The 17,752-nt window shown below is 43.1% G+C and overlaps 1 protein-coding gene across 11 annotated transcripts in view; it reads left to right on the forward strand.

Moving 5' to 3' along the window:
* MAST2 (microtubule associated serine/threonine kinase 2) overlaps positions 1-17,752 on the forward strand; it is a 192,033-nt gene that overhangs the window by 22,082 nt on the left and 152,199 nt on the right. For 2 of the 11 annotated variants that reach the window (XM_090146606.1, XM_090146609.1), the window contains exons 1-2: positions 6,314-6,593; positions 11,731-11,829. The exons of 1 other annotated variant lie outside the window; for it this stretch is intronic. In XM_090146606.1, the coding sequence (XP_090002732.1) occupies positions 6,408-6,593; positions 11,731-11,829 (285 nt within the window). In that variant the 5' untranslated portion in view covers positions 6,314-6,407. Of the gene's footprint in view, positions 1-5,877; positions 6,010-6,312; positions 6,594-11,730; positions 11,830-17,752 lie in introns of those variants that run through there. 8 more of the 11 variants (XM_090146611.1, XM_090146612.1, XM_090146610.1 and 5 more) reach the window with 7 other exon arrangements.

The raw sequence follows: 17,752 nt of genomic DNA on the forward strand, positions 1-17,752 counted from the left end.
TGTGAGTCATACATTGAGAAATTTATTATAGAATGTTTCTTATTGCTTTCCATACTTGAATGGATTATTATTTTCGTTTGTTAATGCTGAATTTATTTTCAAGCACTCACTAATATTCTTGTACTTATAAAACTCCCATTACCATTTAATTTTAACATGAATATCATTGCCTTATGAACTTATATTCATCTTCTCAAAGTTTTATATAGCATTAAAGCATGCATGATGTTAAAGGTATTGCCACAGACAGTAATTCTGGTACTGTTGCATTAAATTATCATGATTACATTATCGTCTGATGATCTGATAATGGCCAGTGATGTTAGCAGAAGGATGTATCCATTCCAAAATCACAGACGCAGCTATATGAACTCTCAGGAGCTACTGCCTGCCTGCATAAATTCCTTCTGCAAGAGCTACCATTGGGTAATGAGGGAAAAAAGGCAAAAGAAACACAGTAACTCTAGCTAGTTGCTAACTTCACAGCTTCTGGCCATTGAATTAGTATCTATGTCAAACTGACCTCTCCTAACTCAACACAGTGATCCCTTTTTAGTGAGTCAGATCTCTTTAATGAGTGAAGTAAGCTTTCATGGTTGTATATTTTTGTTAACTCTACAAAGCTGTAGTGGTGAAGGGAAAAATTGTACTTCCACCCTGTGACAGTTGCCAGATCTGTTTCCCTCCTTGGCTTCATGAAAGTGTAACAACACTGTGGCTGGAGTGAGATGGAGTTTCATGAGTGTAAATTGGAGCATTTGGCCTATTACAGCTTTATTACATATGGTGATGTGTGCTAATGAAATTAATCTGCTTGTTCCTCATATCTCAGTGGGAGTCTGCAAACTTGGAAGTGTTTCTCTTGTTAACTGTAACAAGAAATGCAATGAAGAGCACAGGTTGTTTTCTAACTTAGTGTCATTCCTGAAGCTCCTTTGCAAAACTGCATTTAATGTTGCATTAAGTGTCATATTATTTGCCAACCAATTCAGTATGTATATTGACTTTTATTTTGTTAGACTTCAAAACCAGGGGTTTATATTCGCCAGTCTGCTGAACGCATCATGTCACAAGTCAAGCTGAATGCCAGAGGAGACGCTCCAGATGGACTCAGTCTGGCACTCCTGGCTCCAGAAAAAAAAAAAAGGCTGAAGTCAAATCTTAATGCTACCAAATTTAAGGTGCAACTTGTTTCTGTTCACTTCAGCAGGGCCAGTGTTTTTCCTTTTATTTTGGTTGTGTAAGAAATACATCACAGCATGAAGTCAGGTTTACTTGCTTTATTTTGAGTACGTGAATGTTGCTGTGCAAGTTCCCCAGAAGAGCACAGGAATGACAAAAGCACCAGTAGTTTTATATAACCAAGAGAATGAGTCAGTGGAAAAACAAAAACAAAAAGCAAACTGACATATTTTAATGAATAGTGTGTTTAAAAAACACTCACAACCCAAACAACAAAATTATCACTGTAAAAATGTTACTTCAAGCCCTTATGTTAGTTTTTTTCAGAATTAAAGGGGACAAAAACCTACTTATTTTAGCTTATTACTAAGTTGAAAGAACCTCTTGAAAGCATAACTGAATGCTTTTCCTTTGCTTTACTCTTTCATTTGCTTTTCACATTCTGTTGGTCTGTTACTGTGGGGTTCCTGGATCCACAAGCAGTTGTTGCAGCTTTTTACATCTTTTTGTTCTTTTGTTCCAAAGAACAATCTCTGGTTTGGATAGCTACTGACTGACTGTGTGCTGTGATGTGGTCTCTCACAAGTGACAAAGAAGACACAGTCCAGTTTGGCCAATGCTCCAGAAGTAACCAATTGCAATGCTGTCTCTGATTTAGAATGTTAATATTTGACTGAATTTTCTACAGCTACTTATGTACGGTGAATTTATTTTTAGGTGAGTATTTTTTAATTTAGACTTAATTGTAGGTGCTTTGATTATTTGTGAAGAGGTAATGCTGGATGTCCCTGCATAAAGCAGCGACATGGTGTTGTGAAATGTCTGGTGCCAGTGCTGGATTATGGGTGGCCACATCCCACAGCCCCATTCTATGCTTTCATTCTGTACTGTTCCTTTCTTGCCACTGTGCTGGCACAGCCCAGTGGGGTTGTGCTCCCAACCAGGTGGGGAACTGATCCAGCAATAGAAATGTAGCAATTATCCCGCCTCCAGTGTTGCTAGCCAAATCAATTTCCCAGTCCACTTCACAGCACAGCTGTGGAAACAGTTGTGTTGCTGTGAGGAAAAGGGCGGTATATCACAATGAGAGAGACAAATAGTGGTGGGTAGGACTGGCAGTACTTCAGTACTTTTGGTGGAACTGCCAGCCTCTAAGCCCCATTGTGTTACTGTTCTGTTTTTTTTTTTCTTGATTGGTACATTGAACACCTTGTAATCAAAATGTAGAGCCAACAGGTCTACAAAGGAAACAGTGCAAACACAAGGTAACAGTGAGATCATACTGGTCAGCATGTTAAAAGGCAGTGACAGGAAACCACAGGATTAATCATTGCTGAGCTTTTCCTGTTAACATCAGAGCAGGGATGAGTTTTAAGTAGGACACGGTTGAGGTCAACGTAGTGTTTCTGCAGATTTCGGTGAGGGATGACTCCCACGCATGACTTATTAGTTCTAGAAAGCTTTACTCATTGCCCCATGGTGAATCTGTCCTTAGAAAACTGACCACAGCACTCTTGGAAAAGGTATTTTTTCCCAATGCCTTTCTTTACATTTTCACTTCTCTCTCTGCATCTCTCAAATGGCACCTCTCTGTTGTATCAGTCAAAACCTTCTTTCTTTTCCAAACCCTTTGCAGTTTATTGACACCCTTTTTGTCTCTTCTCTTTCAGTAGAGACAGGTTAAGTCTCTAGAAGTGTTGCAATGCAAGCTTCCACTGCACACCTGCTGGATTTCCATGGCTTGCTTTCCTGTGTGTGTCATCTCATATCTGCAAGGTTATTTCCTTAAGTAGCAGTGAAATTATGTGTAATTCTCCCTCGGCCCTCCTTAAAACTCATCTTTGTTTGGGTGCCCAAAGAGGGCGACAGCAGTTAGGATCTGGTGCTGCTCCTGCTGGCCAGCATCTCTGTTCCCCACGTGCTTCCCTTTGTGGACCTTTTAGAAATACACAAAAGTATGCATGTTTATACACATGTGATTTGTATTCTGTTAGCCCTACAGATAACAGCTCAACTGTGGCAATTGCTGTAAAACCAAGTCCAAGCTGTCTGTGAAGTCAGCATATTCATTGATCTCTTTCTGTCTCTTTAAAGCTATGATGTGTTTGATCAGTTTTTGTTGTTAAGAAATGCTGTTAACTTAGAGAGGGCTTAGTGCAGTAACTAAATCTCACAGCCATGCTTTTAGCCGATGATATATATTTGCGCATTTACATGTTCTACTCCATATCAGATGTAATATAGTATCTAGAACAAGATTACAACAGAACAAAGCTGTCACTATGACAAATTGCATCACTGCAAACAAGTAGAAATGTTCTTCACAGTATATAATGAAGGAAAATAACAGTTGAAAAGGAAATCATATCCTCTTATGACTGGTCTTTCGTTATATACAGATCTTGCCATCCTGGATCAGATTGTCAGTTTGTTCACTCAGTATTTGTCAGTACTGGGGACAGAGGAATACTCTTGGTTTCCAGTGAATGCACAAAATCTATACGGTGTGCTCTTACTGAGTGATCTGCCTTTAAGAAATTCCTTCCTAATCTTAATTCAGTGATTAACTTGTGCCCTCAAACATGTTTGTATCTTTTCTATAATAGGTGTCCTCCTGTAACTGTGAATATTTTTATTAATTACACAAATGTCTAATATAGGACTTCTCAAATAGCACACCTCACTAGATTCAGATCATAAGTAAATTTTGCCTGGGTTGTGTCAAAGTCTCAGACTTAAAAATTCTCCTGCATTGTTTTGGAAAACCCTGTCTTTCTTACCATTTGTCTTACCATTGCTTGGGTAGCCTGGCAGAGCTGGGATTGGTGTCTTGCTTTTTGCTGAAGAAAGTGATGCATCATTCTATAAAGATTATTTGATCAGTCTTAGTTAAACCTTTCCTAGCAAATCTTACTCTTCCTGCAGTTTATATAACTCCTTTTTTACCCTTATTTCTTGGTTTGCTCACAACTGGGAAAAAAAAAAAAAAAGGTGTCTGAGGAGAGCCAGCATGCCTTCACTAAGGGCAAATCGTGCCTTACAAACTTGGCACCCTGCTATGATGGGATTGGTGGGTAGGGGGAGAGCAACTGACATCATCTACTTGGACTTCTGCAAAGTATTTGACACTGTCCCACATGATATCCTTTGTCCTTTAACACTTATCCTAAGTGGAAGAGACATGGATTTAATGGATGAACAACTCAGTGGATAAGGAATGGGCTGGATGGCTGTGCTCAAATAGTTGTGGTCAGTGGCTCAGTGTCCAGGTGGAGACCAGTGATGAGCTCAGGGATTGATGCTGGGACCAGCACTGCTTAACAGTTTTGCTGGTGACACAGACAGTGGGATCGAGTGCACCTTAAGCAAGTTAGCTGATAACACTGAGCTGTCTGGTGTGGTGGACACACTGCCAAACCTTGACAGGACTGAGAGGTGGGCCTGTGCTTACCTCATTTTCTTCTGTTGTATCATGCTGCTTTTCAAGTGAATCTTGAAAAAAGAATGTTACAGAGGTGGTTAGAAAACCAGACAGGAGTCATCTTAACAACGTGTAGCCTCTATAATTACTTGTCATTACTGACATTCTGTGCAGGTATAGTACAGTGTATCCCAAAGTACTGTGCTGTCTTACTGCCACTGCCAAACATTGGTATTGCAGTGTAAAGACCCAAACCTCACTGTGAATGCCGTACAACTGCATCACTAACAGATGTGTGATGGCTTAACATGCAGAGCAGCTACAGCCATTTCCTCCACCTCACGCAGAACAGAAATACTGAGAGCGAAGGGAATTCTTCCTGGATAAGAATTCTGTCTGCCTTCTGGATTGGAAAGGCATGCTTAGACGTCTTAATGCTGAGAAAAAGGAAGGTGGAAGCCAGAGAAATTTAAGTATCTGGGACAGCAAAGAGAACAGAATTAATTACTAGCTGAGCATCCATAAGTGTGCCGGTAGGCGCTCTGTGCTCCCCTGCTTCTGTGCTGTCAGTCAGTCTCAGTAATGTGAAGAATCAGCCCCTTTAGAAACGTCTATTAATTACTCTTCTACTTTTTTTGGGTGTTTTTTTTGGGTGTTACGGAGCATCTCTGGAGACAAAGGCTTTGAGCATAGGTGTGGCTCTGCCTCATTCATCCTTTTTCTAGGCTAAGCCTCGCACAGTTACACTCAGTTGGGAAAAAAGGCTCAGAAAATGGCTCCTGTGGGGAAGTCAGGTTCGTTTGTGGATCTGGAGTTTAAATAGGAAAAAATACAAGAGAAGCAGTAAGGTGAACATTTTTTCCTATTCATTCAACGCGAAAAAGTGTCATTTCCTTTTGTTTCAAAAATCTTGGAAAGACATCTCGAGTCCAAAGTGCTCCCCAGGGACAAAGCTGAGAAATGAGGAATCCTGAAGCAAACTGACCACAAACTTCCCAAGCAAAATGAGAGCCCAGATGGCTTCTTGACGTAGGATGGCTGTTTCCCAGCAGTGGTGAGGATGCCGACTGCTTGACATGAAAGGGAAAGGGAAGGGGACGACCTTGTGGTTGCTTTTGTGAAACACAATGCAGAAAGTGCTAACTTACACCCTTGGGAAATAACCTGTAAAGGCGAGAATACAGAACGGGTGTGAATTACTGAGATGCAACACCACGTGATGACAGGCACCGATGGCTGCTGCAGGTAACGCATCTCTGCGGGCTCGTCTTCGCTGCGGAGATGATGAGCTTCTGCTGCCTGCCGCCATCTCACTCTAAATGCTGGAGCGCAGAACGAGCGCAGGGTCACAGCCCCGTGCTCCCGGTGGCAGTGGGGCTGCAGCTACACAGCACGGCCTGACTTCGGTGAGCGATGCCGTAGGCTGTCGCGCCCCGCGTCGCCCCGCCGCCCTCCCGCCTCGCGCTTTCCCGCCCGCCCCTCGTGCCTAGTCTCGCGCTCTCCCCTTTCCCCCTTCTCAAGTCTCGCGCCTCTTCCCGTCGCGAGGCCGGCGCTCTCGCGATAGCAGCGGCCGGCGGGAGGGCGGGCGAGCAGGGGGGGGCGGCGCCGCGGCGGCCGCGGCGCCCGCGCTCTGACAGGCGGGCGGCGGGAGCGGCGGCGGGCGGGCATGTCCCTCCGCCCCGCGCGCAGGTGGCGGTGGTGGCGGCGGCGCCGGTGGCGCCGCCCCGGCTCTCCGTGACTCCATGGCCGGCTCCCAGCCGCGGGAGCCCCGGTCGCGCCGCTGAGCCGAGGAGCCGCCGCCGCGATGAGGAAGGGCCGCTCCCGGGGGGACAAAGCGGCGCCGCCGCCGCCTCCGCCGCGGAGAGAAGCCGGGCGGGCGGTGGCCGCCAGCGCGGCGGAGCGGAGAGCCGGCCTGCTGGGGAGCGGCGGCAGGAAGGAGCCGGAGGACGCCAGGGCCGCGGGGGCGCCCGGCCGGGAGGCGCCGGAGAGGGTAAAGCCGGCGGCGGGGCCGGGCGGGGGGTTGCCGGGTTGCCGGGCCGTCGCCATGCCGACCGGCCGCCCCGCGTGGCGCTGCGGCTGCCGCAGGGTGCGGGGCCGGCCGGGAGCGGGGGGTCCGCGCTGCCCGCGGGGAGCCCTGCCGGCGGCCTCGCCGCGCTCCGGTGGATGTCCGCGGGACGGGAGGGTGGGGCCCGGGTCGGGACTGGGGCCGGGCGGGCGAGCGGTGCGGGGGGTGGCTGGCGGGGCGAGCGAGGCTGTGCTGACAGCTCGGCTGGGCGCTGCGCCGTGCCGGCTGCTGGTTTTGGTGATGGGTCCTTCCTCGGCACCTCCTGTCGGCCGCTCCTGATCATCTTCAGTGATGATGCGTTTTTTTTGTGTGTGTCTGTCATTTAATGTATTTTTAACACAAGAAGGGTACCGAGAAATGAGAGCATTTACACAGAATCATAGGGTCAATACATGCACTCTTATGGGTTTCACCGCCACCAAAAGAGGTCCGTTCCCTGCTTAAGGTTTTGGGGATGAGAGACCCAGCAGAGCTTAAACTTTGCTTTAGACACGTTTTGATGTTCCTGGTTTTACAGGGGAGAGAAGTAGGGGTGGGATTTAGCAGTTGAAAAATATAGTAGGCAACTGATGAAGAAATCAACACAAAAGTAAAGATTCCCTCATTACTTTATTTTGGTTTTTTTTGTTTTTGTTTTTTTGAGCAAGGTGAAGACCTATTCTTGGACATCTTTGATGGAGGAGGAGTCTTAAATTTACATTGTTATGGCAGATGTAATTCCAGGCTGAATCAGGAATACCTCTACAGTTGTGTTTGAAAGCCCTGTTTGTCAGTTGTTAAGTTGTGAGCCTTCTTCCCCCAGATGTAGCTGCTTAGCAGGGCTCTGCTTACTGCGGGGCTGTGCCCATGGCAGGCTGCTCCAGAAGCCCCACTGATGGAACACAGTTTTGCCATGCTCAGAATCAGTCCTGATGTTGCAGAAAAAAAATACTGTTAGGAAACAGAAGAAAAACGCTGTTAGAAACCAAACGCTGCCTTCAGTTATAGTAGGCTGGTCTTTTGGCTTTGACTAGTGGGTGCCTTTTGAATATATCCTCTTCTCAGACTGGGCTCTGGGAGCAACCAGTGAAAAGAGTAAGTAAAAACCCAAGAGGTGACAGCCTTCTGCTCAGTCTGTCCACTCGTATAACGGTTGGTGGAACTACTGTACACAACAGCAAGGTGTTTGCTGTATTGTTGTGACGCTGGGTATGATATTGACATGGAAGTTGTGACTCAGGGTGTTTACAAACTGTGTATGCAGAGTGCACTGCATCATATTGTGTGGAATGTCAGGAGGCTTCACCAGAACGGCATTAATGTGAAACAGGAAAGGCTACAGATTCAGAAGTGCCAGTGTTTGAGACACACAAACTTAGTGAAGGGGAGAAACTGGCAGTGTGCTCTGACTGAGGGCTGATTTGACTTGTAGGAACAGATTGCTGTTCTGGCAAATAGCTGGTGTGATGGGAGGTACCATTTGGAAACCTTCTGGTCAGCCTGTGCAAGAACTCCCCAAACTCCAGAGGATGCCCTTTCATCTTTTCTCCCCTTATTCTATTTGAAGTGGTAGAGGTTCTGTAAATGCAGTAAGCAACTTGCAATAAATGGATGCGTTGAGCAACATCAATAAACAGGTCGAAGAAGCAATCTCACAGAGTCTGTCTTTAATCTGAACGGCTCAGTACGTAAAGGTCAGGAGTTGCTGGTGCAGAGGGTGATGGAAAGACCTTCCGAGATGCAAAAGATAGTGATGTTTTATTTCCATTGATGCAACTTGACAAACCTTTCCTTTGGGACTGCCTCTGTTTCAAGCAGCCACTGTGTCCCAGGTCCACGGCAGTGCACGTGGCTGCAGGGAGCTGCTGGCCAAGGCAGGTTTTCCTGCTTGTTTGCCATGCAGTTTCACACGTTTGTGGTTGGGAAAGACTAAGCTACTCTCAGCGTTGGAAAAAGTACTTATCAGACTGTGACCATGGTAGTTAATCGCTGCGCTGACCTTCTGGGCCTTTGAAAAGCCGATCCTTTAATGTGCTGTGCTTATAGATCTGATATGGACGTACAATTCATGTTTTCACTTTTTTCTTTTTGAGTTACTTAAGAACGTTGTGCTGACCGTACTTGGTCACATTACAGAGCCCGCTAACCTGTCTTTCTGAGCTGCCAAAAGCAGATGCTTAGAGAAGAGCATAGTGTGTATTGAGGAAATACCTTTCCCAGCCTCCAGCAATTTGTGGCTCTCAGATTTCCGGGACTAGAGGTGAGATTTGTTTTTAGTGCCCCCAGTGGGTTTTTTCTTCTGTGGATTTCTCCAATCGGTGTTTGAAGCCGTGTATACTTGTAGTGTCCGCAACATCCTGCAGCTGAGTGTTGTATGGCATAAGCACGACCTGAGTGGAAAAATCTCTTCTTTTTGTTTGTTTTTCAATTTTCCACCCCTTTGTTTCACTGCTGGAAGAAGCGGTGAAAAAGAGAATCCACTTTCTTCTGTTTTGCTTATGGACTGATAACTCTTATTTACCAATCCATCACTTGTGTGACATCCTGAGGTGACTCTATTCTTTCCATTGTCCTTACTGGTTATTTTGCATCTTTTACAGCTCTGTTCCTTCTTAGAGACAGCGATGCAATGATCAGAGGAACAGAGTTGGGGTCTGTTACGTTTCATTCTTAAATCTTTTAAGTTCAGAGTTTATAATTGTGTGTATGATTTAGGTCCTTTTTTTTTTTTTTTTTTTTTTTTTACATCTGCATAGCTACACTGATCTACATCTAATCTTATCTGCTATTTTACATCATGGTACTTAAGTAGTATCATTAAGGTTGACTTCAGATCCTTGGCTATCACTTCTGCAACCTTGAATAACTAAGCAAACAGTGCTGTAAATGTTACACTTCTTTGCTACATCTTCCTTTACAATATTGAAGGTATTGATCCCAGAACAGATCCTTGCGGTGTTCTGATAACAATCCTCTTTTTTTGTGGAAAGGCTGTTTGCTCCAACCTCTTATTTCCTATCTGTTAATCAGCCAGTTAGTAATTGAGTTGTGCTTCTTATCCCATGGCAGTTAAGTATCATAGCCTGGTGGCATCTTTGTCAAACACAGCCCACTTGGATTTCTGTAAAGGATCAACTTAATCCTCATATATTTGCCAACTGCATTGAAGGAGAAAAATGGAGTTGAGGTAAAAGTTAACGGTGCTTGAGATGGATGATGCCATGGATGAGGGCAACTGTCATCCATATATGACAAGTATTTAAACATTATAAGCATTAAATTGTTTCTACATCAGGCTTCCATAGTTTGATACTTTGATATTTGCTGTGAGAGATCCTGCATGCAACATAGTGCTTGGCAGAGTTGCTTTTATTATTGTTTTCTACTTCAGGTAGAACTCAAAGATCAAAGTTCTCTTAGAGAGGAATATTTAATGTTCAGAAGATACGACTCAAGGAGCTTCTGATGAAGGTACATGAGTCCGCGTTTGGTATGTAGAGGGTGGGTAGCAAACAGCAGCTGAGTCTTTCCATTAGTATTGAGTTAATCAGACTTAAAAAGAGGGGGGCCTTTGTGCAAAAGGCAATGAGTGTATCCATTGTTTTGCCTCTGGAAATTATGGATGGAAAAAGCATTCAGAGTTTGGGTACTGTAGGAGGAATATGGTACAGATTATTGAGGAAAACTGAACTGAAATAAGTTGGCTGAGGGACTCCAAGTTGTAGAGGCAGTGTTCTGGGTTAGATGGAACCTTGGTCTTGTATAGAGCTTAACTTGGCTTCTGCTGACCAAGAGTTGGGCTGAAATGTTGCTAACAGTCAGGACTGCTACATGTGTTTTTTGTATGGGAGATGTTCAGTTGAAGCCAGCAGATAAGCTATACACAGAATATAGAGAAAGGTGGAAAACCTCTTCAGTCCTGTTTAGTTTCATATCACCATGCTCCTTTCTGTAGGAGTGCAGTAGACTGTCTCCAGCTGTAAATTTTGGGGTGGCTAAAGAGGTTGAGATCTTACCTGTTTCCCAGACTGGACATTTTAAATGTTACAGTCGTTTGGAACTGTAGTGCTACAAACTTATAGAGCGTGGCAGAAGTATTCCTTTCTCTTCTCTTTGCAACTTTGTACTTGTGTAGGTCCTGCAGTCCCGGAGGGTTATTATGGCCATCAGTTTTGATTCCTCCATTTGCTCAGGCTGTGCAACTTTCCTGAGAGAGAAGTTAAAACAACTTAGAAATTGATCTTATCTTAAGCTTAGATCATGGTGTATCTGTCACCTCTTCTAGAAAGCTCTGCCAATGTTTAATTATTCCTGCAGTTAGGAAACTAAACCACATCTTATTTCAAAGCTTGTTTTGTCTGACATCCAACTTTCAGCTGTGGAAATATGCCTGTGCTAGCATAGGCATTAAAAACTCTATTATCTGACATATTTTCCATGTATTAACTATTTGAAATGTAAAATCTGGCTTCGGTTGGAACAGAAGATGATGAGTTCCTTTGCTTTAAGCACTTTGCACTTTTCCCCTGGTTGTTCTTGGAGTGGGTGCACCAAAAGTGAGCAACATTCTGCTGGCAGCCTCTAAAACCGTGCTCACAGACAAGGTTACTTCTCAACTGTTTGATATGTCTTCTTACATTTTCAGGGATTGCATTGCCACAGCTGGGTGTATCATATGGGAGAAAGCTTTGTAATGTTGTGTCCATGTGGATATTTCTAATGCCTGTTTTCAGGAACTTGCACAGATCATTCCAAGACTACTTTTAAACATTAAGTTAGAAAGCTTATCCACCACTTTCATGTTGTCTTTTAGGGAATAGCAAAGGATCTTTTCCACTGCCTTCTCATCCTGTTCATTTTTTTGGAAAGCAGTCAGTAACCAGCAGGGAGAAAGAAACTGGCCAAACCCCAGAGTCCTGCTCAGATTTGTTTTGCCTCCACAGCTGCAGATGAGCTGTTACCATGCTTTCCGTGTTATGGGGCAAGCCTGGAAATTGAAGACATCTTTCTTTTTTGTCCTACTCAGAAATGATGCTTCAAACGTAGTAAGTGTTCTTGCTCTCTTTTTTTCTTTTCCATCTAGGTATCTTCAGGGAATGAAGGGCATGAAAGGCAATACCTGTGTTGTGATGAGCCCTGTATACACTGCCTATCAGTTTGGGATTCAGTGGTTACATCTGCTGTGAGTCATCCCTTTTGCTTGATAGGTGAAGAAGCAACTTTTTGGGTATGGTTGGTGCTTTGCTTCTGAGCTTTCTGTACCCTTCTGTCTCTCGGACTGCTGCTGAGAGCTCTGCTGCAGCTGCAGTTGTGCTGTCAGCGTGGGCCCTGTGGTTAACAGCTCACAGTGCTCTGCATTCTGTCTTCTTGTCAAAGAAGGGATGAAACTTAAGAAGGTGAAAGTTCTGTTGTTTTCCTCAAAGTTCAGGTAAACAACCAAATGGACCTATCACAGGTAATGCAAGCTTTAGTATTCAAATTACAAATTCCATAAAGGCAAATATAGATTAAAAATAGCCTAATATGTTTCATGGACATTATTGCTCCATCTTATCAGTGGAGGGGAAGACTTCTGCTGAGTACTGGGAGATCAGAAACCATCTGTTTACAGAGATACTCCCAGCTACATAATTTGGGGTGTTCCTGCTATTTAGGGCTGATTGTAGGGCAGCTCTGTCCTGTGTCTGTTTCATCAAAGGACCTAAAGAAAATACTTACAGAAGACATTGCTAAGGACTATCGAATCACGAGCTGTCACTATGACTTACCATTAAAAATTCAGAGCTGCTGGTTCTAGACCTCAGACTACTTCTTCCCTTCTCCCTTTCTTTGCCATCTTACACCTCTTTTTCTAATTTCAGTAAGAAGGCAGAACAGTTCTGTTTCTCTGAGAAGATGCCAAGTTCTGGCCCATTTAGCTTCTGATATGGTGAACCAGAGTGCATCTTCTTTCTGTTTGATTGACAGGCATTCTTAATTCATCTTGGAGTTTAATTTCTTGTATTTATCCCTCTCTTCCTTGGTTAAAAAAAAGCACCAAAAAGGTAATGAAGAAGCCAGAGCATTGCAGGTGAAGAAGGAACTGCTTCTTGTGATGTATATGATTCTGTTTTCTTTCTCATTTTTCTGAGGAAGCAAGAACAGAAGGTAAAGAGCAAACCCCTTCAGGTTCCGTAGATATGCCTCACTGCCTTCTCCAGATTCGTGTTTGAACAGGAGTAGCTGTGGCATCAATGCCTTCGTTAGCCTTGGCTTTGCTTTTTTGTATGTTGGTCAGGCAGCAGTGGCAGCTGCTGGTAACGTATTGCTTGGTCTGAGTTCACTTGTGTGAACTCAGCTTCTACTGATGTCCAGAAGGGAAAAAAAATCACTGAAGAAAAGGCTCATCTAAAATCAGGCGAAGGGGAATGGAGTCAAGTGACCAATTCTGCAATGGGTTTGTTAGATAACAGCAAAATAGAGCTAAAGGGCGTATGGCTCTCCTCTGGTCTGATGCCATAAAAACATAATGTTTCTCAAAGTTAAATATTAATGGACATACCTAATATGTTTCTATAATCAATACGTAGGTAGGTATTTCATCACTGCACAGATGATTTGGCTTGGCCACGTGAGATTTAGATTTCCTGTCACTACTGAAGAATAAGAGCAAATCTTGTGCTTTATGCGTATGAATATCTTGCATATTAGAACAGCTAAGTGAGAGTGGAGGGATGATGAGTATGTAGGTGTGCATGTTGCTGATGGTTTGCCTCTGGCTTCAGCAGTGCCCTGTGTTCGCTGTCTGAGAGAGCATATAAATCAGTGAGCCAAGAGAAGCCTTCTGTCAGAAGGGGATGGATTTGCTGTGGGAGTACTTGTTGTTACAGTCATACACCACTATGAACTGGTACAGAGTGGTGGAAGATCCAGGGCTTGGGTTAGGCATCTACAAAAGCCTGAAAGACTGTGGAAATATTCATGACTGTATGCTTTGAGAAACCAAGTAACATCTGTTTCATACAGTCTTACACTGCTTGATTTCCACATCAGATTATGTTATGCTGTGGTGTCTTTCTTGTGGTGATGTGGTACTGTTTGAAGCCTGATCAAACTGCTGCTCAGTGGAGGAAGAAGTTGAGTCCCTGGTTTCTCAATGACCTTCTGTCTTTTTGCAAGTCACTACAAAAACCTGTTTCAGCTGAGCAGAGAGAACTGGCACACTTTTATTTCTTACTTTTTTTGGGTATGGTGATAGGTGTTTCTCTTTGGTTGTAGGAAATTGATGCTTTCTACTATCTCAGTGTATTAAAAACATCTGAAGGCCTTGTTTAATTGAATTAACTGTATTATTGCCTTTAAAACCCGCTTTAAAACCTACTCGCTTTTTACTATTTGCTATTAGCTACTTTGCTATTTCTCTAAGCTGTGTTTCTCTGTGACAGCAGGCTATCTAACTAAGCTGAGGTCTCGTGAACCCTAAATCTAATAGTCTTTAAGAAATTAGTTTCAAATGTTCTGTTAAAAACACAAATTACAGTGCAGTGGGGGAAGGGATCTTAAGGCTGAAAACCCAACAGTAATTGGAAAAAAAAATCTAGCTGTCTAGCTTGTAAGGTTTTGGAATTACTCTAGTGTTAATGGGAGTCCATTATTTATGAGAAATACAATGCACTGTTTATTTCCAGAAAAAAAAAAAAATCATGTTTCTGCTATTAGAGTTGCATAATAAATACTTTTTGTTATGCTATATTACATAACGTAGGTATATGCTGTAATATATACAATAAAAACATTGGCAACTGTAGCAGAAATGCAGAGTCATGGCCTGAAGCAGTGATGGAGCACCTGGTGGGAAGGCAGGGCCAGCCCGGGGGAGCTCAGCTGTGTGCAATGCAGCTGGAAGGGGTGGAGCCAGGATCCAGCCCTTCTCAACCCTCATTTAAGGGCTGGCAGCGGAGGCAAGGGCAGATTGCTGGAGATCCCTGTGTACTTGAGGCCTTCTGGAGGTAAGCAGCTTTGTTCCTTTCTTTCTGTGCCCATAGCTGCTGCTGCATTTGGGCAAATCCTCGCATGTTGCAACCTGGGACCTTGCTGCTCTACTGCTATTGCTGTGCTTTCTGTTGTGTTACAACAGCAATATTCTCTGAAGATAATTAGTTGGTGTGGATTTTCAGAGATGCAAAAGCAAGACAGTGCTTTCAGATGTTTCATGAATGTGCTTACATTTGCAGGAGCAGATAGCACACTGATCTCATTGGTGGTGAAATAACTGGTGCACTGTAGGAAGTTTGAGGTTTTGTAACTTAATTTGTGATTTGTTTTCAGAACATGCATCTTCATGAATGATCTCTATAGGAATACTTGCTGTCATGTTCTTTTCAGTATATGTTGTCGCGTGGTAAGCACCATAACCATTTTCAACAGTATCAAGGCAAAGCAAGTTATTGAAGCACCTAGTGTAATGATGTTTGAATAAGTTTGAACCGAGTCGTCAGAACTGATGCTAAGTGTGCAAATAAATAAATGCAGGTCAGTATTTTAGGGGAGAACCTACACAGGAGCTGGATAGTTAACATAGTGACAGTAGGCATTTGGGCATTGAAACTTTGAGATGTAGGTGGTTGCAGTGACACACAAAACAAAGGGTAAGGCTGCAGATTAGTCAGAAACTTGATACTGAACCTGTGTTGAGACAGTGGCAAAAATACATGACTATGAAATCTCGGTTCTGCATTCAATTAGTTATTGGGATGTTCTTTGGCTCTTGCATTGATCCTTGGTTTTAGGATGGGGAGAATCTGTTTGCTGGCACTGTTCTGCCAATGTAGCAGGCACTGAAGACTCTGCTGACTGTGGGCTTTCACTGTGAACTTGAGTTGTGTTGATGTGCATAAACCTGACAATTGAGCATTGTTTTTGTTCTCAAGCAGAAGGGAAGAAACACACAGCTTGTCCTTGGAACAAAATCTGGCTCTTGTTTCTTTGGGGTGGAACTTGATGAGGAGGAGCTTTTGTCCAACTGTAGAAACTCAATTTCTGTGTGCAGATATTGATAAGAATTGTGAATCAGGATCTTTGCCTGACGTTTTGTGTGATTTCTGTTAAGAGAAGGTAAGGATTAAGTACTTGCTATGTTTATCATAGAATCTGAAGGTTAACTTCATTTTCACAGTTCCAGTGTCCTGTCTCCTTTGGTTCTAAGGCTATTGGTTGTTTTATGTACAGTCTTGTAATCAAAGGATGATTTTTTCTCCTGTATATCATATGTGCAGCTCTGCTGTTGAGTTTCAGGGAGTTTTTCCTCAGGAAGACTTTGCATGGTGCTTTTTATGCTTGCTGTGCATTGATGTGCTTCTCATCTGTGCAAAGAAGTGAGAAGATTCCAGGTTGTTCATGACAACAACAATAGTGATGCCAGGAGGTTGGAGCGTAGACTCTTACAGACAGAAAGAGCATTTTATTTTCTTTCCTGATGTAAGTAATGACCCTCCTTAGTGATGAGAACACATTAAAATTAATCATGGTCTGTTTTCAGCACATATACAAATTTTTCCCCTGTGCAGTCTGTATTATTTAAATAAGTACAGTAAATTAAGATTAGGTCTTAAAATTGCATTACTCATCATCTGTAGTAATTGAATTGCTGGTGCCCACATTTGGCTCATGAGTTACTGCCTTCCTGCTCTGTAGGTAGCTTCATTTGAAAGAGGGCTCACAGCAGCAGTTGGGTTTGGTCTCTTTCCTCTGTGCCCCTCTGTCTTGGGATGGTTTTCAAGGGCTCTGTCTCAGACCAACAGAGACTTTTATTTGAGGCTGCATTGAAACTTAAGTCTTCTATCATTTTTTCCTTTGGAAAGTGCTGCTCTTTTTCTGAAGAAGATTGAAAATTTAGTAAATACTGTACCTTAGGCCTAGAATTCAAGAACTGCACTATCCTTCTTCATACAGACTTCCTAAGGTGTAGGATCGAATGCTTTGTGTAAATCATTGTGGTGCTGTGTATTTCCGTGTTAGCACCAAACATTCAGGCTGATAGAACTGAATCACAAATCACTCTGTCTTCCAGACTGTGGTGCCGTTAGGAATAAAATGATTTTGCTTCTTGATGATCTTCAAAAAGGGCGTGATGGTGTACATAGTTGTAAATATTTACTTCTGCTTTTTAAGAAGGCTTTTAATGCATTCCTGCAGCTGGGAGCACTTGGCACCGAAGTTAACAACTTGAACTTCCCTGGTGAAAGGACATGAAAGCTTCCAATTCATTAGTTGTAATCAAGCATGCCTTGGAGTTGTTTCCTGAGGAGTTAACAAGGGAAGAATCTTGTCATCGGAGGAGCAAGATGAGGATGTACCTCACAGCATCAGTTTGTGATGCATTTCCATTTGCTTTCAGCTGTTTTTCTTGTCACTCCTCTGTAATCTGCATTGTAAGCGTGGATGAGTGCAGGCAGAAGCTGGAGGTACTCATCAGTTACAGCTGTGTGCTGTGTAACTGTATCACTGCAGCAATAATGCTCAGCTCCCTGATGTTCTGAAAACATCACATTGGTAGTGAATAAAGCTTATAGATTTATCTTTGGAGATGTTGGGATTTGTTGCACTATTGGTGCAATGTTTTTGCCAGTTTTGTTAAGGATGTGTGCATTTATTATGTAAAACAAAGGGGAAAGGCTGAGAAGAAAATGCTTTTCAGATACTGGCACACAGAATCCTGAATCAATTGGCTCTTACTTATTAAATGACAAACAGTACCTGATTTTAAGTTTTTTCTATTTTTAATGTTAGCAATTCTTATTGCTTAAAAAATCATCTTCACTTATACTTGATTGGCATGAACTGATTTCTTGCCTTCCTTACAGAACAGGGTGGTATTAGTGTATTATTTGCTATTTTTTCATTTCTTTCAGCAGTTTGTGAGAATTCATTTCAACTTGGGTTATTGCTTGCTGGGCAAAAAAAAACCTTTTATTTTTGTCTAAAGTGTTTTGGCCCGTGGATTTGTGTGTTCAGTAGCCAGAGTTAAATGTTTTTTGCTTCTCTTAGAGGTTTATTTTTAAGGAAGGTTAATGGTCATACAACATTTTGTGCTTCTAAGATACATTTTGAATTAGAACGTCAAGTAA

Source organism: Phasianus colchicus, chromosome 9 (genome assembly GCF_987193195.1).
Source record: "Phasianus colchicus chromosome 9, bPhaCol1.hap1.1, whole genome shotgun sequence".
NCBI classification, from domain to species: domain Eukaryota; kingdom Metazoa; phylum Chordata; class Aves; order Galliformes; family Phasianidae; genus Phasianus; species Phasianus colchicus.